The sequence below is a fragment of the Tenrec ecaudatus genome, chromosome 2, assembly GCF_050624435.1.
Source record: "Tenrec ecaudatus isolate mTenEca1 chromosome 2, mTenEca1.hap1, whole genome shotgun sequence".
Classification (NCBI taxonomy): domain Eukaryota; kingdom Metazoa; phylum Chordata; class Mammalia; order Afrosoricida; family Tenrecidae; genus Tenrec; species Tenrec ecaudatus.
The window spans coordinates 145,049,009-145,072,416 of record NC_134531.1 but is presented as its reverse complement, the minus strand read 5'-3'; the positions used below and the strand labels follow the sequence as shown (position 1 = coordinate 145,072,416).

The 23,408-nt window shown below is 44.7% G+C and overlaps 1 protein-coding gene across 2 annotated transcripts in view; it reads right to left on the bottom strand.

Annotated features, from left to right (window-relative positions):
* Positions 1–23,408, bottom strand: part of CTNNA1 (catenin alpha 1) — a 214,638-nt gene that overhangs the window by 5,420 nt on the left and 185,810 nt on the right. For both annotated transcript variants that reach the window (XM_075541626.1, XM_075541627.1), the window contains exons 11-16: positions 14,629–14,785; positions 4,920–5,120; positions 4,315–4,466; positions 1,350–1,460; positions 334–515; positions 150–255 (exon numbers count right to left, since the gene is read on the bottom strand). In XM_075541626.1, the coding sequence (XP_075397741.1) occupies positions 150–255; positions 334–515; positions 1,350–1,460; positions 4,315–4,466; positions 4,920–5,120; positions 14,629–14,785 (909 nt within the window). The remainder of the gene's footprint in view (positions 1–149; positions 256–333; positions 516–1,349; positions 1,461–4,314; positions 4,467–4,919; positions 5,121–14,628; positions 14,786–23,408) is intronic.

Sequence of the window (23,408 nt, the reverse complement as noted above, 5' to 3'; positions counted from 1 at the left end):
GAGTGCAAAGTGGACCTAACTCACAAGAATGGTCAAAAACTACGGTCGCCTCCATCAAGCAAGTCCAGGACAACAGTTGGGATCGCAAGCAGAGAGCTGCCTTGGGAGGAAGGTCTGAGTGAGTGCCGTGTGGGTAGTCTGTCACTTACATGGTCTGCGATGGTCCGCCCGAGCTTATCCATCCGGGAACCGGCCTCCGCAATCTTCTTGGCGGCACTGATCACGTCAGAGGTGTTTTTGAGTGGTCCTTTACCTCTGTAAAAATGGAAGATGATTCACTGTAGAGGAAGTCCCCGGACCCGTAGGGGGCGCTGCCCAGGGGGCGTGGCTCACCGGGTGAAGTCGGTCATCTCCATCATGATCATGCACATCTGCTTGGCCAGTACAATGATGTCGTTGCCGCTGTCGTCCCATTTAGACACTTCAGCGTCCAGCTTGCTCTTTTCTTCCTGGAAACTGGCCACCTGCTCAGCAATCTTTGCTTTCTGCTCCTGGGGCAGCTGGGCCATGATCGCCTAGAAGCCCACGCACAGACAGCTCGTATGGAAAGGGAACACGGAGTGCTCTCCGTGCATTAGCAACGAATATGTCCAACTGGCCACCCACCACACAGGTAGGATAATGCTTTAATAGGTTTCATTTTGCCTGAAGGGCTATTTCTTCTCATCTTGCACAAGAAGTTTATGGCAGCCTGAATTCCCGACCCAATTTCAAAAGCAAGTTCTCATGTGGAGGGAAGCAGAGTGAGGAGTAGAAGGCTCTGATCAGCCTCCTGCAGTGGGCAGAGCTGGCGCATGGGGCCATTTTCTGACCACGTTTGTCTTTAGAGAGCCAACTTCGTTGTTTCCTTTCAGTTGAAGAGGAAATGCAGAGACATGTACATTTTGGCCTACCCGAGCTATCCTTAAATCTTATACAAGCAGCATGTCAAGGCCATGTCTACTACCTCCCTGTGACACTACCTAAACACACGCACTGTTCAATAATTTCCAAGAAATTAAAAAGGAGAGAAAAAAGACTCCTTGGAAATATTTCATGGCAGCCTCCCAAAATATAAATGCTACTGATTAAAGACTCAATGACTCAAAGGAATGCAGTGGATGTGGGTTTCTTGTCCACACCACTTAACATAGCTTTTATCCCAGGAAGAACGGAACCTTTCCTACCCCGGGTGGCAGTGGGATGAACAAAAGCAGAAACGTTATCAAGAGGATCGTGAGGCTCTGTTGTGAGCGGCATTGTGGGGGAACCGCAGGCTGACTAGCAGGTGCCACAAGTTAGGCTGGTGTCAGTCCTGCTGCAGGAGAACAGGGCAATGTGACTGATGCTGGGGGGGGGGTATTTCTTACCCGGGCACTTTGGCCAGCTATCAGCTGGTCATCTTCTGTCTGGACACTTGTCCTGCTTCTGACATCAAAGTCTTCTGTCTCAAAGTCTGAGTCATCCAACTCCTCAGGGGTCTGCCGCCAAGACACAGAGATCAGGAATCAAACACAGCCCGGGTCCTGCTCCGAGCACACCTGTCAGTTAGCAAAGGCCAACTCCCCGTGACTCGGCTGCTGCCCCAAAGGGAGAGGCCCACGAGTCCTCAGAACAAAAACGAATCCTGGTTCTAAAAGCCACACCGACGGAACTCTGGATTTCAATGTGTGATGATCCAACCAGTGCTGGGCACCGAGGGTGAAGCTGCATGAAGCACTGGCCAGCAGCCTGCTGGGCAGAGGTCCGAAAGGGCCTAGGTGCTTCCAGAGGGCTAGGGGTTCCCTTACAGCCACTACTCCAGGTTTGTATGACACAGGACTCCCACTTCTTAATGTATTTCTCCAACACCTTCATCTTAAGATAAAGGTGAGAATTGTCCTGGGTGGAAAAGGTGCTGTCTTAAAAATAGAGGTGTTTGATACAGCAATAAGCAGAATTTTATACTTTTCCCACTTTATGACAAAGAGAAAAATTAAATGAATTAAATAATACCAAGCCTTATCTTACGGAACCAAAGAGTGCTTTGAAGAATAAAAATAGGCAAGGCACCCCACCTCCCCCTAACTTTTATCAGAGAAAGGAAATATGGTATTTGCTAACGGCTGAGCAAATACCAAGGGACTGATTACTGGTCCTCTTTGTTGTAATTATGAAATAAGATTCTGATTTTGCACAAACCATCAGCCGCTTGTTATTAGCTGCTGACTTCAGACATGTCATATTCTAGAAGTTATCATCACGGGGACCAGCAGGCAGAACAGCTGGGCTTGGCTCTCGGCCGCCTGTCATAGGCAGGCAGGCAGTGGAGTGAGTCCCTGAAGAGGTCTTCAGTGCCCCCAAGGGAGCACCGGGGCCTTCCTCCGTCCAGGTGAGAGTGGGGCAGCACAGAGCACGTCACTGCCAAGCCCTGGGACGGACGCACACTATGTCTGGTTGGACACTCTCGCTACTTCCCGCCCTTCCAGGGGTCCCAGGTGCTTTTCAAGGGGAGAAAATGCCCTCTGGCTGGAGTCCTTGTGGAGCACTGGGTGCCCTGCACTCCCGTGGGCGTCAGATCCAGCCTGAGCCGCACAGGCAAAATCCCTGCTCCTACAATGTCCCCCATCGAGTGAGTGACGACTCCAGTGAGTAGCTGGACATGTCTGACAGGGAGGAGGGGCTTTTTGTGGGCTGTGAGAAAAGGTGCAAGTGTGACCTGAGGGAAGGAACCAGGCCAGAGAAGGCCCTCCTCACTGCCTGCAGCCCAGCACTAGAGGGACCACAGGGAGGGCAGAGGGGCCGGCTCCATTCCTCAAGGGGGGCAGCAGCAGGCGGCCTGAGGCATATGTTTGCTGGGTCATCAGCCATGAGGTTTTAGATTTTCAGGGGAGGATTCAAGTGCATGGCCCAAGCAAGGAGGTAAGGTCAGAGTTCCATCCCGGGCTTAACCTTCACAGGCCTATTAGACAAGGCAATGGCAAAGAAGGGATGCACACACTGTCCAGGTAGCATGGAGCCACCTCAGAGCGTTCCACACCCTGGGAGTGTGTGTAGACAGCAGAGGTCAAGGACTTTGATGCTCACTGGGGCCAAGTGGGTTAAAGGTGAGAAGATTGCAAAGGGTACAGAGCAAGAGGAATCACAAGAGAGGGTCCCTTTAAGCTCTGGGGGTGGGGATAAGGGGAGGAGGATGCTTGAGAAGGGCTGGGACAGGTGAGAGAGCTACCAGAGCAATAAGAGTGGGATTGAGTCCCCTAGGACACCGAGCCTCACCATGAACAGGAAGGTAGAACACATGATACAGAGGTTGTCTCCACGGCCACTGACCAGAGGTTCTGAGCAGGGACGTAAGAAATTGCCACAGGGCAGAGCAATGACTATAATCCTAGTCAGGTCTGGGTCTGGTCCGCAGGCCCAGAGTTGGTGATCCCATGACCCTTGATCCTCCCCCACAGTCACTACATGTCACCCCACGAGCTGAGAATCTCAAATCCCACAGGCTTCACCTCAGATACTCCACACAACTCCTCATCACTAGTGTTTCCTGTGCTTTATTTCTAGGTGACTGCCTGGCATGGCTGTATGACCATGGACACAAGCGACTCAGGGACCCTGTCACACCAAGTTATGGCCACTGGTTTCCTTGTACAAGCAGCAGGGATGATGGCAGCAACACTTCCCAGCAGAGGGGCAGAGCCCTGCTGGCCTGATCATGAAGGCTAAAATGAAGCCACCTGGAAGCACAGCAGGTGGCCACCGTCCCACCGCAGCTCCTGCCCTCAGCTTCCAGAGCATGCTGTGCTTCAGAGCAGCAGGCTAACCCCTCTGGGAGAAGCAGCCAGGAGCCCAGGCCCAGCACCCCGAGGCTGCATCACATCATCAAGGGCTTGGTGATAGAGAAGCCCCTGCATTCCTTCACATCCACCCAGAGGGGCCCTGGGCTTTCCCTCAGGCAGGGAGACCTGACCAGCCCTTGCCCGTAGCTCTGTCAGCAGGGGCGCTCCAGGGACACTCCAGGGACAGCATACCTCCAGGCTGCAGAACTGAGCGGTCTCCAGTTTCTGTACATTCCCTCAGACTCAAACTGCAGTCTCACACTGTATTGTTTGCTCTAAATTAAATCCTCAGGACAAACTCATGCTAGCTCACCTTCTCAGTTCAAGTTTGGGCTCTAACTTACAACTAACAGTCATTTTAGACAACATAATTAAATATATCTCATTCTAAAAGCTTTTAGATTCATGGTTTTAATATACTGCCACTGCATCTGCTGAGCTCCAGAATGATGCATTGCTCAAGTTTAGCAAACGATACGAAAGGAGCTGTTAAAACATCTGAAATGCAGTTACTCACCCTTATCATCAGCACTGCTTTCCTGATGTCCCGGATGCCATCGTACACCAGGCGGGAGGCGTCGATAAACTCATTCTCATCCATGGGCTGGGCAGGGTCTGAGCTGAGGGCTTCCACCGCCGCTTCCACTTGCTCCGTGAAACGTGGCATCACTGCAGGGGAGAGTAAGGCAGGTCCTGCTGGCTGAGCGGACACCACTCCCCAACCCATCCTCAGGCAGATGAGGAGTCTCTGGTCTGCTCCGTGCAGGGTATTTATGGTTGAAATAAATTAAATGCAGTCTTTTATTAGCAGGAGTCATTTAGTCTCTGAGCAGATTCTGTCAGCAGTAGTGTTTGGCTAGATGAGAACTTTGGGTGGAATCATCTGGGGCCATGTGAAGAATGGAGCCCATCTTCATGCATCTGTTCACTAACGGGAGACTTCAAACTGCTCAAAACCCCATCACCAATGATTAGATGAGAGAGAGAGATGTGGGTCTTCATCACAACTGAGCCTGGACCTCCAAACTCCCCAACAGGTCGTCCTGGCCCCACCCCGCTCAGGCTGTCTAGGTGGGAGCCGGCGCCAGGAGGTGCCCCCTTCCCCATCGCCCCATCCCCTACCTGTGTTGGAAAGCAGCTTGGTGGCCTCCAGCACCTTTTCTGTGTAGACTCCAGGCTCATAGTTGTCCATCTCTGAGGTGACCACGTGAATGACCCGGGCTGCCCGGCCTCGGATTGCACCAGCTGTGCGGTCCAGTCCATCCACATCTTTCTCTTGCAGGGCAATGACGCATTTGTTGACATCTTCCAAAATATGATTCTCTGAGCAATAAGAAAAGGCCATGAGCAAAGTGGTCCCTGCAAGGCACCAGCTCTAAGTGGCACACATTGCTCGGTGAATGCGGACTTTGTGCCAAAGTGCAAATGCCTTTACGTGTGTTGTTTATTTGACTGAGGAGATACTCAACCCCCAAGAACAATCTTTAAAAAGAGAAAAGAAAAAATCTTGGATTAAAGAGCCCAATTCTAAGGTACACTTCAGTAGGCCAGCTAAGATTTCAGAACCCAGGAACCTTAATAACTTCTCTTTCTTAATTTCACTAACCTCACACTCCAGTCTAAATCAGAAGACATTCAGCATGCGGGTCATGAGGTCATGCATTTCATTTTACTTGGATTTACAATGTTTCCACAGGAAAAGCCCTCAAGAAATCAAACACCACGTTACATCAGGCAAATCTACAAAACTTCCTTCAAGTGCTAAAGAGCAAAGCGGTCACTTCAAGGAGTGCAGTGCACCTGGCAGAACCTGTGGCGTTTCACTCATCTCACGTGCAGATGAGTGAAGAAGGCCAGATAATGAATAAGGAAAACCAAAGAAGAACCCATGCATTTGAATTCGGATGCTGATGAAGAGTACTGAAAGCACCCCACGGATAACCAGAACAACAAACAGATCTGTCTTGGAGGACATACAGCCAGAATATCTCGTAGACGCAAAGATGGCTAGGCTTCATCCCACACACTCTGGGCACGTTATGAGGAATGCTCAGCTCTGGACAAGGACATCACTCGCGGTAAAGTAGAGGGTGAGGCAAGAGGAGGTGGCGCCTTAAAGAGAGGGACTGAACTGCAACGATGGACTCAACGTGGCAACTGTGAGGCTGGTGCAGGGCCAGGAGTGTCTCAGGTCACTGCTGTACATGCAGTCGCTGAGCCGGAACCGAGTCAAGGGCACCGGATAAGAGCAGCAGTGGCGCCTTCCCGTTACAAAACTGGATTTTGGAGGACATACCAAAATGACTTTCCTTCAAAACAACACACTGGATTCTGGTAGTTCAATGCAACTTCAGCTGTAATCACCAGGTGGAAGCAAACGTGTAAGACTAAGTAAAGGAATTATGATCCTCTACTTACTCAGTAGGTTACCATGTGGCCCGTTAAAACAGATGTGCTAGATCCACGGTTAGACCCAAAGTGGAAGGAATGTTCTCACTCATCCGGGCTAAATGACGGAAACTCCACTCATGCAGTAGATGTGGGGCAGAGAAAACACCCAGGGCCTCACTGGGACATGCCCTTCCTGTTGTAAAGTGAGTTTCAAGAGATGCAAGATTTCTTAGAAGTGTTATCTGTTAAAACCATCCTTGCTCCTCTAAACCAAGAATGCACTTAGTAGGTGCACTATAGCAGGTGAAAGACTAAATGGCCATGATTGTTCAAATGTAATCTGTTTAAGGAACATCTGGTGGGAAAATGGAGAGCTAATAACGATGAGCACAAGAATGAAGAACATGTTCTAAAACGGACTGTGGTGATGACTGCGCAACTCTTCCTGCAGGGCGTGAATTGTTGAACTGTGTGCTATGTGAATATTAGGCCAATCACACTGCTGTGTGTGGGTGGGTGGAGAAAGACCACATCTGGGCATTTCTTGGATTGCCCGTCTCACCTCTGACAACCTTATTACCCTGACAAGTCAACATCCATGACGACTTCCACCCTCCCCTCATCACAGCCTCTACCAACATACTCAAGTCCATTTTTTAATATATATATATAGAGAGTCTACCAGAGTAATCAGGGAGATAACAGTCAAATTGAGTTCTCACGATATCCAAAACAAGCCAGGGGCAAGTGGTATTTGGCAGTGCTAGCAACGAGGATAGCAGCCACAACGTCCTCTGTAGGCTTTGAATCCATGGTAGGTGACAGCCCAAGAACCTAGAGCTGCAGCAGGAACTCTGTGATGACCTGAAATGGCTTAGTTTGGCTCTCCTAGGCAGTGTTTCTAACTCCCACCAAGAGGCTGGGTGGGAGCACATCAATAAGGTATGAGGGGCTTATTTGAGGGGTTGGTACGTTTTGTCATTCCATTAGGTATAAAGTGGGCCATCTCAGAAGCAGACACAGGGAACCCTATAACCATTCAAATGAAAAAGCCACCAGAGAGCACAGCACTGAGACCATGGCACAGTGGTGGCCTTCCAGGTTCAAGGAAGGAGCAAAGTTGAGTGCCTTCAGGAAGGTGGCTGCCTTGCAAAGTAGGGTGCCCTCTGGGCATCGGTCAGCAGTGAAGCAGCTTTGTGACACAGAAGGAGGGCAGAAGCCAAGGAGGACCAGAGAGCCTGATGGCATGGCTAAGAGGCACCGTGGACTGTGTTTAGTGTATTAATTCTGATAGTGGTAAACTCTTATCTAATAAGCCCCATTATCACGAGTACTGCCTGAGAGTCATGTGTAGCCATTGCACTGGATAATCAAAACCTGCAGAAGGGTTGGGTGTAGAGTGTTGTGGGAGGGATGGTTGGTGTCAGAATAAGGGACAGAGGATGGAGAGTAGAGGCATGTCTGACTTCTGCCTCTTAAGAATCATCCTTGGGCACTGGTGGAGCCAGAGGAGGTCAGACATGACCCCCATGCCAATTCCTTATACTTCCTCTTCCTAGTCCTCATCAAGGACTTGTAAGGGACTAGAGACAACAGGTTTTGTTTTGAGACAACAGGTCTGATAGAATAAGTGTGGGGGGGGACGGGACACTCGGATAAAGAAATTATTAATGATATGAAAGAACTGGAAAAAAAACAAACAATTGGTTAACAACAACAACAAAAAAATCCGTGAAAACTGGAAACTGAATTGCTATTAAAGGACAAATGAATTACCACAATACTAGTAACTGAGGCCTAATTTAGACTCTTACTAGTTAAAAAATTACGAGACTTGCTACAGTGTACATCACTGCACTATCAAAAGAGAAAACATACTTAATATATAAACAGATTTGAGGGCATGCATCTGAACCAATTATAAGACTCAATGGATGTGGCACTCCAGAGAGCATTTTATGTGAGGGTAAGTTTGTGTGTGTGTTTATTTCAAACAAAACCCGTTTATACAACTCTCGGCCATCAGGAGAGGCTGTGGGCAAGTTCTCAGTTAACAGACTTGTCCTCATCTCTCACTTCAAACTAAAGAATGAACATCTTCCTATATCACTGAAGCTTGGCACCACATGTACAGGAACGCTGTCCCATAGGAAATCACCGTTTGCGAGTTAGATTGAGCATTTTAGGGCCATCTAGTTGACCTCAAAATAAATCCAGGGAGGGAAGACCATCAGCCTCACTAAAAGAAGAAGCTGTGACGTAAGTCCCAAGACAGGAGGAAAACTAGAGTGACCACGGGGGACACAGAGCTGGGATTTCAAAAGGTTCAACATTTTCGATTTTTAAGTGGACATTTTGGCTTCAGCAAGCTTTCAGCTGATGAGTACCACAAGCACTGTGCAAACATCAGCTCGCTCAAAGTTGATTGGACCACCAATACTTTAAGCAAGTGGGAAGCTGTGGTTGTTAGGTGCCATAAGGTCAGCAGTGACCCACACTGGCCCTGTGGTACAGTAGATGGCACACCGCCCGCTCCAGCGCCGCCATCACAATTGTTCCGGTGCTGAGCCTATTTATGCAGTCATCTCACGATGGCCTTCCTCTTTGTCAGCATAATGTCCTTCTTCCAAGCACTGCTGTCTCCTGACAGCATATCCAGAGTATGAAAAATGGAAGCTAATGATAATTTTATGGCATGATTTGTAAACAGAGATGAGTCTTGGATTTACCAAATCAATCCAGAGACAAAGGCCTAGTCATGAAAGTGGATTCCAATCGGATGTGCCAGGTTGGTTAAATTCAAGGCACGTTTTAGAAAGCTATGGCAACCATTTGGTTTTTTTATTCTTCAATTCTGAAACAGTAATCTTAATAGGTTTTCTCGAAGGGTACAGGACAGTATATGGCAGTTTCAAGGAAATGGAAAGCTACACTGGTAAAAAGATAGCCAAAGTCCTGTGGAGTCTTTTCCATCACTGCATCACACTTGCTCAGGCCAAGGAGAATCTCGTTGGGCAGCCTGATTCTATCTTCTCTTTGTTCCCCAAATCCAAGGAACATTACATAGGAAACAAGATTTGGGTCTCTGGAAGATCAACAAATACGGTCATTTTGACATGGTGTAAACTGAAGACCACAGAAGGCTTATAGAGATGGAAACACCGCCTTCAGAAGTGGAGGATGTCAGGAAAAGATAGCTCTGAGTGACATTCAGTCATGAAGACCGTTTAGACCACTGTGGTGCTTTTTGTTTTTAAATCAAGAAAAGATTTCCATACCAAAATAAACACGCTTGGATAGTTGCCAGAGGGGTGGAGGTGGGGGAGGAGGAGAGAGCAGGCTAGAGGGCAGACATGTTAACTGGGGTGAAGGGAAGATAATATTCTGCCAGAGGAAGGGGAGGGGCAGATGGTGGAATATGGGCAGCCACTGGGAGGCTTGTTAAGTTGTTGAATTAATAAATATATATCTGATCTGTAAACCCTCACCTAGTTAAAAATCAGTGTATTTTTAAAAATGCATTTCCCCCTCCCAGCCCCCGTAACTTTGCGTTTTGATACTTATTTAGTAAAGGTTTCTTTCTAGTAAATTATTTTCTAGCAGTGCTTTCCTCAGCGGCCTGTGCTGTATCTACGCTAATTTAAACTAAATAAAGACTACTCCTGGCTAAAACACAGGCACTAGGTTCTTCTAATCAGCTGTCTTTACTGAACCCAGTACACATCGCCGATTATTAAGATGGACCATCTCTGACTGTGAGAGATGTCCACTAAGGAGAGAAGAGATGTGAATAATCCAGTATTTTCTCATTGTTTAACTAAGACTCATCCTAGTTTCAAAAATGGTAAAAAGGTGGTGGCAGTGTTTGTGCATGCTAGAATCAATGAAGCAGCAATCTTTTTAGCTCATTCAACAAAGTGGTTCGTACCTCTGACTCAACACCCATGTTCTAAAGTTGGACTCTGTACCCTCACAGCACGGCGATGGCAGGTCAGCCAAGGCCTGGCTGGAGTCACATCACACCCAAGGTACAAGTGCCCATCAGCCTCCTCCTGAGCCCTCGGAGAGAAGTGAGCCCACCGCACACGCACAGTCATGGGGTGAGGATGTGCCCACACTCAACCATACATTCCCTTAGCTTTTATAGAGTATCTAAGGAAACAGCATTAAGCATTAGTCTTTAGGGCTACATACATCAATTGGCACCCCATTAAAGGCTGATTGTTGAGTACAGTATTTATAGGTATGTTTCAACAAGGAAAGAAAACAATTCTCTCTATACACACACACCACTAGATGTAAGTTTTTATATTTTTTAAGGGACCACACTATGGGCACGATTATGTTGTTTTTTCACTTGAAATCCTTCCTAGATCTGCCTATAAAGAATTCTCTCATCCACTATAATGTTTGCTTGGTGCCCTTCTGAAGAGATGTAGGGGCCATAATTCATTTATCCAGTCTCCTCTTAAGACATTTTAGTTGGGAGTATCTTTGTGCAGGTATTTTGGCAAACTTTTGTGTACATATCCCTGGAGGAAGTTTCTAGAAATGAAATTACTGAGGCAATTTGGGAGAGACTCGTAGTGCCTAATTGCCCTCAGGGCATCATGCCAAATGGTGTCCTCCAGAAGCACAGCAGGGATTTACATTTCAGGCCACAGGGTGTGGTGACAGGCCTGCGCTGTGCACCCTTTGCCCTGGATATCTTTACACACACAGGAAATGTAGCGGAATCCTTTCTAGACTACTTGCTCTAGCGAGTGTTGAACTCTGTGCAGTAGGCCCAGGTGGTGCTGAATTGATAAACAGGTTGGTGGTTCAAATCTACCACCAACTCCTCAGGAAAAAGATGAGATCATCTTGTCCCCGAAGCCACTGTAAGTTGAGATCAACTCATCAGCACTGGATGGGTAGTAGGCACTATTTTTACCACCAGTATCTGAGGAAATTGGGACACAGAAATGTTGAGTGACTTGCCCAGAGCCTCACAGCTAACAGGCAACTGGGGTCAGGAATCCCAACCTCATCACTTGCTATGCTACTTCTTCCAAAAGAAACTCTTCCTTTTAAATTTTTGGTATTAATAAAAAAGGACACAATAATCCTTTTAATGACCTCAATCAGATAAAAATATTTGGCCACATTGACACTTAATGAAGGAAAGTACAAATTACCACTCTGAGGCACTGCACCAAAGTGTTTACTGCAATGTGCTGTTTGTTCCCAAGAGTATTCGATAAGAAAGTACAATAAACCCAATGCGAACCATTCTGAGCAACCAACTCATCTTTAAAAGAGAAAAGAAAAAGCCAAAACTTCAGCACATACAAGCACAGTAAACAAATGAGAAAGTAAATTGCATTTCCATGGAAAACGTTTATCAAATACAATTCAAATGAAATTCAAACATTCTTATCACTTTGATAAATTTCAAACCACTCTCCTTAAGTGATCAGTCAATATAAATATATTCTTGGTTTGCTGAATGCTCTCCGGCATCTTAAACGCCTCCAGTATTTACAAGGCAGCATTCTGAAGTGAACAAGTTAGGGGAAAGAGTACCCACTGCTCCTTCCCTAGGGGTGGCAAGGGTGTCCCACTCTTCATTTGCAAGCAAGTTCCACTATCTTGTATTTGACATGCTATGGTCCTAACTCCCCTTGCTCGGCAGCCTCCTCACCAACCCTGGGCATCAGGGTCTTGGGTGACTGTACCAGGCTGTGCATAAGATGACTGCTACGTTTAGAACCACAGATCAGAACACAACCTGCAGTTAAGTGTAAGGGAATGTCAAGGACCCATGGGGCACAGTAGAGACACTCCTCTCTGTCTCGGTCCCTAAGTAACACCCCACCCCACCAACCACCACCCTTGGCTGGGTTCCCAGGTGAGTGGGCAGAGCCACAGCAAATATCAGGCCCCAGGAATTTGGAAAGAGAACCTCCCTGTGGAAAATCCCTGGGGGAAACATTGCACATACCCTCTCAGACTGCCCAATGAGCACAAGGCCCTCCAATACAGAGAAAGCAAACGCCAAGCCATGGAACACATGTGTGCCTCAGGAATGGGGAAAATGGACCCCAGAGTTCAGAGGGTACATGAGGGTGAGCTCTACCAAATTTTGCATTTTGTCTAAACTCTGCCTGTCGCAGATGACACCTGCCCTTTCATCAGAGGTGCTGGGAGCTGCAGAGAAGGGCTGACCTATCAGGAACAAGAGGTTCCCTCCCCACCAGGGTCAGTGGCTCCCATGCCGGCGAGATTAGGCAACTGCCCTAGGTGCAGTGGGCGGGCGAGAGTATAAAGCTGGCATACTAAACACCAAACTAGTTGGTCCAGCAGAACTGCGTGAGCAGCTGCCTGTCTCCTCCCTGCATCCATCTCTTTAGAACGCACACTGTAAAAAATTTTAAAAATCAGAGGAATTGTGCATAATAGCCCTTGCCCTATTAATTATTTATTTGACAGTTCTAAGCAAGCCTGTGACAGAACATTAGAGAAACACACCAGGTAGACCTCTGAAATTCAGATGCTCGGGAAACAACACGCCATCCTCCCCGAGAGAACTGTTCCATGTTTTTATTTGCTAAATGGAAACTGTCTAAACTCCTTTCCATCAAGCCAACCCTCTCTCATACGCTCTGGAATTTGCATAAAAATGGAACACTCTCTCCAGACAAGATGTATATGTTAAAAATAATTTGGTTTCTCTTCCATTCTTCTATTTTATGTCTCACACACCCAAACGATGCTGGCTGAGTCCCACTCAATGCCCTTTTGTCTGATTTGAAGAAGGAAGCACGAGAGACACTGATCCTATTACATTCAGTTTCCTGTAAGAAGGCCCCAAACTCCCTTGAGATCAAGACAGACAAGCTAATCACAAGGAGGAGGTTAGGGGTATAGCACTGATCTGGAGGGGCTTTGCATTTAGATTTCAGAAATGGTTGTTTGCTTAAAGTGTGCTGTGAAGGTGGAGTGTTTCTCTCAAAACCTCTGTGAGAGAGAGAATAATTCAGTACTTCGCTGGGAAAAACAACAGAAGGCCAAGATTTCCCAAAAAAGCCATTGCTGCATTTTTGGCACCTGCAAAGATGTGCTTGCAAATGGGTTTTTGTTTTAAAGCACCACTACCTGCAATTTGGCAGCCCTGCAGCATGGATCACCCCCTTCTCTGTGCACTTTATGGGCGGTGGGGTCCCCGTTTTCACTAGCAAAGCCAAAGCACCTGGTCCCACAGTGAGCAGGCCAGACAGGGAAAGCACTGACATGCGGAGCACACTGGCACCCTTATATAGGTCACTGCTGGAGGACTGCGCCCATGTGCTGAAGCCCCGCTTCTGTTTCAAGCCCCACTGCCACTCACATCTCCTCCCTTCCAGCTTGTGGTCCCCTGAGGTGACAGTACTTACAACCCTGCAAGTACCCAGCCGCTGACTCTGTCCGTAGCCACCAGCCTCAGAAAGCCTGGCACTTCCTGAGAGCAAGCAGTGTGGCCAAAGGGCAGCAGTGGCCCATTGAATGGAGAATGCATTTACATGTACTCAGCTCAAAGGAGATGGGATGGAGATTTACCTCTGTGTGACAAACACTATGAATTATACTTGACAGGCATTTTCTATACGAATGCAATTTACTACGTTATTACAAGTTTATGTTTATATAATGAAATCAACTGTTTTTGTGAGGTGAATTACCCAGATTTATTTTTTTCCCAAGTTCCTAATTAAATGGCACTTAAATATTTCCTCCCTGTTTCCTATCTGCGTATCATGCAGACAGAAGAGTCTGGGAAAGTAGGCAGCTAAACTCTGATCATTTCTGAGGAGAGAGAAGGCCAGGCTCTCTAAGAAGGGAAACCTTATTTTTAAAGGGAAGCTAGAAGGAATGCTGTCTCCCCGTCAACAGTCCTAGCCTCCACGAGGACACAGCAGCTCGTTTGATTTTACAAACAGTGGGGATCAAAGAGGTGGCACCTCAGTACTCCACAGGCCACAGATACTGGCTCTAACCCCACCCAAAGCAAACCCAAACTCACTGCCCGCAAGTTGATTCCGCCCAGAACAGCCCTATAGGGCAGGGCAGGGCCAAACTGCCCCGATCTGCCTTCCACAGAGAAGCAGGTACTGGCAGTTCCTGGTCCAGTGCTTGACCACTGGGGCACAAGAACTACCCCCCTGGGCAGAAAGGGAAGAAACGGCTCAGCTCATTCAAACCACACACTGCTGACAGGAAAGCAGAAACCACTGCTATTCTACCTCAGTGCTAACACCGATTTTTGTTCGTGTTTTAGTTAAAATGAAAACTCACATGTTATACTACTGCTAGAATACTTTACCTGCCCAGACTTGAGGACATTTTTATTGTCCCTTTAGTGTAACTCAGCAGAAAGCAAGTATGTACCTCCTCAGAGGCTTCTCGGGAACCTCCTCCTTACCTGAGACAGCCAAGAAGTCGTCAATGGAGGTGATGTCATCCACAGCATCAGTGAGGACGCGGACTTGTTTTTCCCACTGTTCTTTGAAAAGGTCCATGTTCTCCTGGGCCAGTTTACTCTGTGGCTTTGCAGCTAACGCCAGTGCAGCATTGATGACCTGCAAAAGAGATTGCCATCCATTGTTCACCTCTTCAGAATCACACAAAGGTGGAGAGAGTGAGTTTCAGTCAGCAAGATGGGACAATGCAGTCAGGAGTGGCCACTGCGTTGCCTCACCTGCGTTGCATGAGGACATGGCCCACTCTACCGCAAGCCCACTCAGTTCATCATGTTTTACTTCTGAGACCGTCAAAACACCTGAGATAGTAACTCTTCACAAATATCCTCAAATATATGTACTTATATGCAATTACAATTATCAATGACATCAAACTGACTAACCTGTTCTTTCCTTTAAACTACCCATGTAATTAAACATATGTAGAAAACATTATTCCAGATTCAAATATTCCAATTCCAAAGGCAGCCATTTTTACCTTTAAACAAAAATTAAGGCTCAACTGTCCTAATAAATTGAACGTAGTGTATAATTTTTAAATAACAAGGTAAGTTCTATAGACATGTAATCCACATCCTATACAACTCACCCATTTAAAAGTGTGCAATTCCAGTATATTTTGTGTTGGGCAAAATCAGAGTTGTGCAATTCTCACAATGATCAATTTAGGAATTCATTCTCTCTCCACACCCCCCGCCCCCCAAAAAAGCCTTACACACATTCTCCATTTCTTTCCTCAACTGCTTTATACTCCAGCTGTTTTTTCCTCTGGATTTGCCTATTCTGAAAATTTCATACAAATGGAATTTTATAATGGTGTGTCGTAGCTAGCGTCTTTCATGTAACAAAATTTGAGGCAAAGTTCACCCACACTGTTAAGCATGGTTTGATACTTATCAGTTGATGAACATTTTAATAGTTTCTAATTGTTGGCTATGATGAATGTACTGTTATGAACATTCTGTGCACAATTTTGTGTTTTCATTGCTCTTGGGTCGACACCTAGCACTGGAATTGCTGGGTCACCTGGTGACTATCTTTGCCTGGCTGGCTAAACCATTCTACACTTCCACAGCAAGCATGGTGGTTCCAACCTCCCCATGTCCGCTGCAACCTGCTCCCCCCCCCCCCCAGCTACTCTTTTTGTTTTGTTTCATTATACCCATCCTAGGGGGTATAGAGTTGTGTATCACTGTGATTTTGATTTCCAATGCTTCTGATGTTAACCATCTTTCAAACGTGCTTACTGGCCATCTTCTTTGAAGATCCTTTAAAATAGCTGGTGGATGAGTGAATAATCAGAGTAGAAAAATGAAGGAGTCATTAATCCGCAATCTAGATAAGCAAGTGTTTATGAGTTATTGAGGAAAATGTGTCTATGGTGGAACTTGGAAACAAAATAAGGACCAGAAGAAGCTGGTGTGGTGGAGAGCTGCTATCTAGACGTCCAATGCGCTATCGCCATGGCGCCGCAGAGCCTGACAGCACAGCTGCGATTAGAGCATGCAAACCTGAGCTAGGAGTCGCAATGACATTTGAGGTGTTACAGATTTTATACAAGCCAGCAGTTCGGGCATCCAATTCACAAAATCTTGGACATGTACAGAGAATGGTGTGAACAACTTGGTTCCAAAGACTCAAGTTTATCACCAGACTAAGGAAGGCTCAAACCCACTGGACTAGTGTCCCTGCTCCTCCTCTAACCTGCAGACACGAACACTGGTAGTCTACATAGTTAGTAATTTACAGAAGGAGGCACCGGGCCTTTCTTGTCTTAATTTTTAATAGCCTATCACTCTCAAGGGCATTCCAGTCCCCTCCTCCAGCCTTGGGCTTTATTATTCACACAGGGCGGTGTGCTTCTTCTGTGTGGACTTGGATGGCTGCTTGTTTTAAGACAAGCCTATAAGACCCCAGAGGCTACTCTTTGATAGCTGGGCACCACTGGACTTTCTTGCCCCACTTTGCTACAGCACCCAGTGATCGTTCTTGAGGGCACTGTTGAGTAGGGCCACGGACAATACACTATAAGGAGATCTCTCTTTTTCAAATGTTTTACTGTGTTTCCTGTTCTGAATGAGCTGAAGGCTCATTCGATGGCATCCATTTCTTCTTGGCAGTTATTTCTCACTGGGATTCTTCACCATTATGAACTATTCTCTTCATTCATTAACTCACTTATGTATTAATACATTAGAGTAAAACTAGGCTTTGTAAAAATATCTGGCTGGAAATGTGTGTCCTAAGAGAGCCCAAGTAAACACGGGCAGCGGATTAATTTTGTTTAAAATTCTAAGATAATTTTCCACCATAAAGAGAAAATTGTGTTCATTGTTCTATACCTTATTTCATAAAATATAATGAGGGGGAAAGCTCCATAAAGTTTCTCATTTTGATTATAAAACTATTCAGATACAAGACCATCTTAACGAATGTCAAAAAACAATTTTTCTTCCCCCATGACTATTTTATTAGGAGCTCTCACAGATATCACATCATTATATCATTCAATCACATCAAGCAGTAGTGCACACTTGCTGCCACAATCAGTGTAAAAATATTCTCTTCTTTAGTGAGCACCTTGATGTCAGCTCCCCTAACCTCCCCTTCTCCACTGGAACCCTCAGGAACCTTTAATTCCACTTCTCTCTAGAGCAGGGGTCCTCAAACTGCGGCCCGCCGAGGACATTTATCCGGCCCACTGGGTGTTTTTGTCCTGTTTGTTTTTTACTTCAAAGGAAGATCTGCGCAGTGCGCGTAGGAATATGTTCATAGTGTTTTTTAAACTATAGTCCGTCCCTCCAACGGTCTGAGGGACAATGAACTGGCCCCCTGTTTAAAAAGTTTGAGGACCCCTGCTCTATAGGTTCATCAATCCTGGGTTTTATATACTGGAAAACAGAGAAGAAAAACTCAAAAGGCTTACCCACAATGACAAAATGCATCAGAGATAAACCCCAATGTGAAGGGGGAAAGGGGAGAAGGGTAGAGGGAAAAACACACAGAAAATGTTGAATGTCAGAGAAGGGACCAAGTGACAGGGTTTAAATCGTTCAAGGCAGGGTTTTTTGACATTCATTTTAAAATTAAGTTTGACATATATATTAACATATATTTTACACTTGATTGACATCGAATTAACGTACCATGCAACTCAATGATTTAAATATTGTTTAAATGGCTTTTTAAAAATCATTTTATTGGGGGCTTATACAATTCTTATCACAATCCATACATATATCCATTGTGTCAAGCACATTTGTACATTTGCTGGCCCCATCATTCTCAAAACACCCGAGCCTTCGGTATCAGTTCATTTTTCTCTCTCCCTCATGAACCCTTGATAAATTATACATTATTATTATTTTGTCATATCTTACACTGTCCGACATCTCCCTTCACCCACTTTTCTGTTGTCCGTCCCCCAGAGAGGAGAGGTTATATGTAGATCCTTGTAATCGGTTTCCCCTTTCTACCCCACCTTCCCTCCACCCTCCCGGTCTCACCACTCTCACCATTGGTCCGGTCCTGAAGGGATCATCTGTCCTGGATTCCCTGTGTTTCCAGTTCCTATCTGTACCAATATACATCCTCTGGTCTAGCCAGATTTGTAATAAATGGCTTTTTAAGAGCTGTGCAATTGACAAAATTTGAATAGTCCTTCCTGATGACTCTTAGTAAATTTTTTGAAATACATTTCCTTAACATAGTATCGAAAACAATCATCCTATGATACTGGTGAACCACTAGAATTATTTCCCTTACATTTTTATTAAAGTATTTCCTTTAGCAATTATCTATACAATATTGTAATTTTTTAACCAATGAAATACTATGTTGAAGGGATATCTCAAGAAAAGCTAATGGAAAGGATACAACAAAATTATTTTTGAATGCAGATAATCTTTACCTAGGAAGCTGATCAACTGAATGTAAATCAATTGAATGTATTCAGGATTATTAAGAGTTCATTGAGTTAGCTAGAGTCCATAGAACTATGTATTTTTTAAAACAATAACTTTCTTTAGACCAGGAAGGGGGAAAAATACCCCAAACCGACTATAAAATGGGGAAAGGTGTTTGTGCTTCACAAAAGCAATTAATCTGGCACACACACAAAGGATTACATTTGTACATTTGAAAGGCACAGGCTTGAAATGTTTAAAGGAGCTTTCTGAGATCATTAAGAAAAAAAGAAGAAAGCCCAAAACAAGAACAAAGAAAAAAAGAAGAAAACCCAATAAGTGGAAACACCCTGCATGTTTAGGGATAGAAAGAATGAATATTTTTTAAATGTTATATTTTCAACAAGTTCATTTTTAAGCATATTGCATTTCTTCTCAAATCCTGAGAAATACATCTTTGGCAGGTGTGGGAAAACACTGACGCATTTATTCACAAATTATTCCAGAACAATGAATGATGCCGGGCAGTCAAAAAAAAATTATTGGGATCTTTCAAAGAGAAAGCCTAATGAAGGAAGATGGATAAGATGCAATATAAAAATATAGTGACTAAAACAGAAACAAATTTTGCTGCTATATGCTGGGAAGTCAGTTTCAAGACACTCTACGAACAACTGCCTGGGCTGGCACCATCCTCCACGTCCAGGTGTTATGTTTGAGCCACTGTGTCCATCCAACACATTGAAACCTTCTTTGTTTGATGAATCTTTGCCAAGCACGACATCCTTCTCCAGGGGACAGTTCTCCTGACAGCACTCTCAGGCTCTCCACCCTCCCTTCTGAAGAGCATCCTCGCTGTCCTCCCTCCGAGAGAAGCTCTGGCGGCAGCTGTTCTCCAGTTTGCCTTATTCGCTGTCTAGTTCATGTGCGTAGGGGGTGACTGAGAGCACGAGAGGTGGCGCCAGGTGCATTTTAGTCCTCAAAATGACAACGTCATTCTCCAACACTTTCGAGAAGTCTTCTGGAGAAAATTTGCTCAGTATAGTATGTCTTTTGAGGAATGGTCCATGGGTGCTGATTGCAGGTACAAGTAAAATGAAATAGTTGACACTTTCCATCTTATTTCCATTTATGATGTTGCTTGTTGGTCCACTTGTGAGGGCTTTTTCCCCCCTTTGTAACAAAAGAGGTGTCACGTATCCTAGAGGTTCAGCAAGCAAGGTTGTGTCACCTGCACACTGTAGGAGGTTACTACGTCTCCCTCCACTTCTGACGCCTCGTTTTCCTTCATAAAGGTCACTCCTCATCTTACTGTCAGCATACAGATGGACTAAGTACAAACCCCGACACATAACATTCACTCATTTATTGGAAGTGTGCCGTTCATGATTCTGAACCAGAGTCCTCTGGTTCTGCTAGAACGTCAGCCCCTGAGTCTATGGAAAGGTTTCATATGAGTACAAGTAAGTGCTCTGAAATTCCACTCTTTGCTAGTTTATCTGTACTTTATTTTGACCCACGCAGTTGAAAGCCCTTGTGCAGTCAATAAAATACAAGTAAGCCCTTTTTTCTGGTATTCTCTGTGTTCAGCCAAGACCCATCTGATGTCAGCAATGACAGCCTGGTTCCCTGTCCTCTTCTGAATCCAGACTGACTCTCTAGCAGCTCCCTAGTGAGGTATAACTGCAACTATATTAACTCTCCTCAGCAAAATTTTACTTGCATTTGATATTAATGATACTTTGGGATTATCTTTGCATTCTGTTGGATCGTCTCTCATTGGACTGGGCACAAATTTACCATATATACTCGAGTATAACCCGAGTTTTCCAGCACACTTTTCAAGTGTTTTTGTGGTAAAATTAGGTACCTTGGCTGATATTCAGGTCGGCTTATACTCGAGTATGTGCGGTAGATCTCTTACAATCAGCTGACCCGGTAACTGCATATTCCTTTTTTAACTTTTGATGCTTCCTGCCATTGGTTTGCCTCTAAAATCCTTCAATATTGCAACTTTTTTCCTTCATCAGTTCTTCCTTTCACGGCTTGAAAAGGAGCCAAGCTTATTCTTACAGGACGTCGTTTCATCTCCTCAAACCGCTCGTTGAAGTCTTCCCTTAAACGCTTTTCCTTCATTTCACCCTTTCTCTTCTGATAGCCACTTTGGGCTTTTATTTCCTGTATTTTTAATGATTTTTGCTTTTTCACATTATGTCACTTCACCACTTCTGGTCTTCGGTCATTAGTTCTCAAAGCACCATATCCATTGCTGAGATGATCTCTAAATTCAAGTAAGACATCACCGGGTGGTATTTTTGACTCTGTTGGGCTGTTATTCTGCTTCAACCTAAACTTGCACACAAGCAAGCTCAGGTTGTTCCACTGATGGTGCCTGGTCGTATTTTAAGTGATATTTGAGCTTCTCCAGTGTCGCTTTCCACAAATGTAGTCAATTTGATTCATGTGTTCCACCTGATGAAGTCCATGTGTACAGTTGCCATTATGCAGTTGGAGTAAAAGAATTAAAAAAAGCTGTTTGCAATGAAGACCTTGTTGGTCTTGCAAAAGTCTACCACGCAGTCTTCAGCTTTGTTTCTATCACTGCATGTTTCAACTTCGGATCTTTGCCTCCAGCTTTCACATTCCAATCACCAATTAATGTATTTAATTCCTTCATTTTTTTGTCTTTGTGGTTGGCATGCTAACTTAAATAACAGTCAAATTAACTAGTCTGCCTTATAGGTGCATGGATACTGCCTTCTCACCAGGGTGCTGTACTTCTGATAGATCTGGAATGTTCTTTTTGCTAATGGATGTCACACTGCTCCTCTTCGATTGGCCATTTCGGGGACAGACAACCATATGAGGAAACCATGTGGTTGTTTGATTAAAAATGGCAATCTCAGCTCATGGTAGCTTACTAATGCCTAGGATATTGATCTTTATGCATTCTATTTTTAGTTTGTTGATTTACAACATTCCTAGATTCATACATTCCACATTCCAATGATGTCTGCAGCCATTTCCTCTCATTTTGAGAGGGAAAATAACTTATTGTATGATCAATATGGCATCACAAACCAGTAAGAAATGGACTATTTGGTGTATGTTGGTACCTTTGTTTTCTTCCCAAAATCAATTTAGAACATTTACTTCTTTCTTCTACTCACTATCGCTTCCCCCCCTCTCCCGGTACATTTTTTTACATGAGATATTTAAGGGAGAATAATAAAGTTATAGCTTCAATCCATAATTACATGCACAAAGATACAAAACAAATTAGAAATAACAAAGTTAGAAGTATGCAGTTATTTAGCAAACTTTTTAGAAATAAAAAATTTTCGGTCTAGAAAAAATTCCATTTCCAAGTAATAATGAAAGAAATCAGTTTACAGATTGATTCTACTTTTGTATTCATGCATGTGTCGAAGAAATGAAATAAAAAATGTAAAGTAAATCGGTTAAAAACACCAACAAAATACCAATAGAAAAGTGAGAGAGAAAAAACAAGAACAGTTTGCCTGAAGGTGAAGTACAAATTACGAGGAGGCAAAAAGGGAAGAGTTTATTCATTTGTAATCAAGGAGATGCAAATTAACTAGTAACTTTTTACTCACAAAATTTGCAAAAAGCAAAGAAACAAAAATTACGCACTACTCTATGGAATGGCAACTTTTAAATGCTGTTGTTGGTTAGAAACTCAGTTGCGTTGAGTATATAAAGTGGTGAAAAGGGCATCTTATCTTGCTTTTTGCCATTAAGCGAGATGTGAGCTTTGGGGTGTTTTTGTACGTATTCCTATCAGGTTCAAGAAGTTCTCGTTTATGCAGCGACCGCCATGTTTTATCACTACTGAATGTTGGCTTTAACAAGCACGGTTTCCGGTTTCGTTCCCATCAGTCTGGCTATTCCCTCTCTGCTCCTTGCTTGTCCTGTCTTCTTCCATCAGTGCTGAGTTCCAGGCTCCGTACTACAGACACTGCTTTCTCTCCTCTTTCTCTACCCTCCACACCCACTGTCCACAGGCAGTGTCATCAAGTCTTAGAGTTTATTACTAACCATGTGTGACACACTCCCATACCTCTCCAGAAACCACTCATTCTGACGTCCAAATCACATCACAGCTACACATTCAATAGCCCTCCTTGGAAGTCTCAGATATTGTAATTTCACATGTCCGAAATAAAACTCATGATTTCCTACCCTCACATGTTCCCTGACCAGTGCTGGACATTTGTGAATGGCATGTTCACAGAAATCCAGTTGCTTTTGGCAGAAACAACGCAATCTAGAGAGATCTTCTTCAGGAGTCACACTGACTCCTCCGATCGATCCCGTCTCCCTTTCCACGTCTCTTCTGTCCCACTGGCATCTTTCCTGCGAGCTGCTACAAGAGCTCCTACAGCAGCTTCCTAACGGCTTCTACTCACGCTCCACAACGCAGACCGTCTGACTTCCAGCTACATGGTAAAATGGATCAAACAGATTCACAGAAAGGAACATCAGCATGAATTACTTTGAAACTGAATACCGTATGCAAGAAATCAGTATTATTTACTTTCTAAGTACCTTTCATAGAAAATTACCAGAGGACATGCTCTATTAGAACTGGGAATAAAATGAGGAAGAAGGGAAATAAGAGATGGACTATGAGAAAGACCAGGGAAATTCTCAGTATAGTAGTGAAGCCTTAAGGTTCAGCAAGTATACAGCAAGTCTGGAAAACCGCTTATCCCAATGGAAGCAGACTTCATGGGATTTTTTTCCCCTTTTTTTCAGAGGGGCACTGTTTGACAGTATGGACACTATAATTCAAG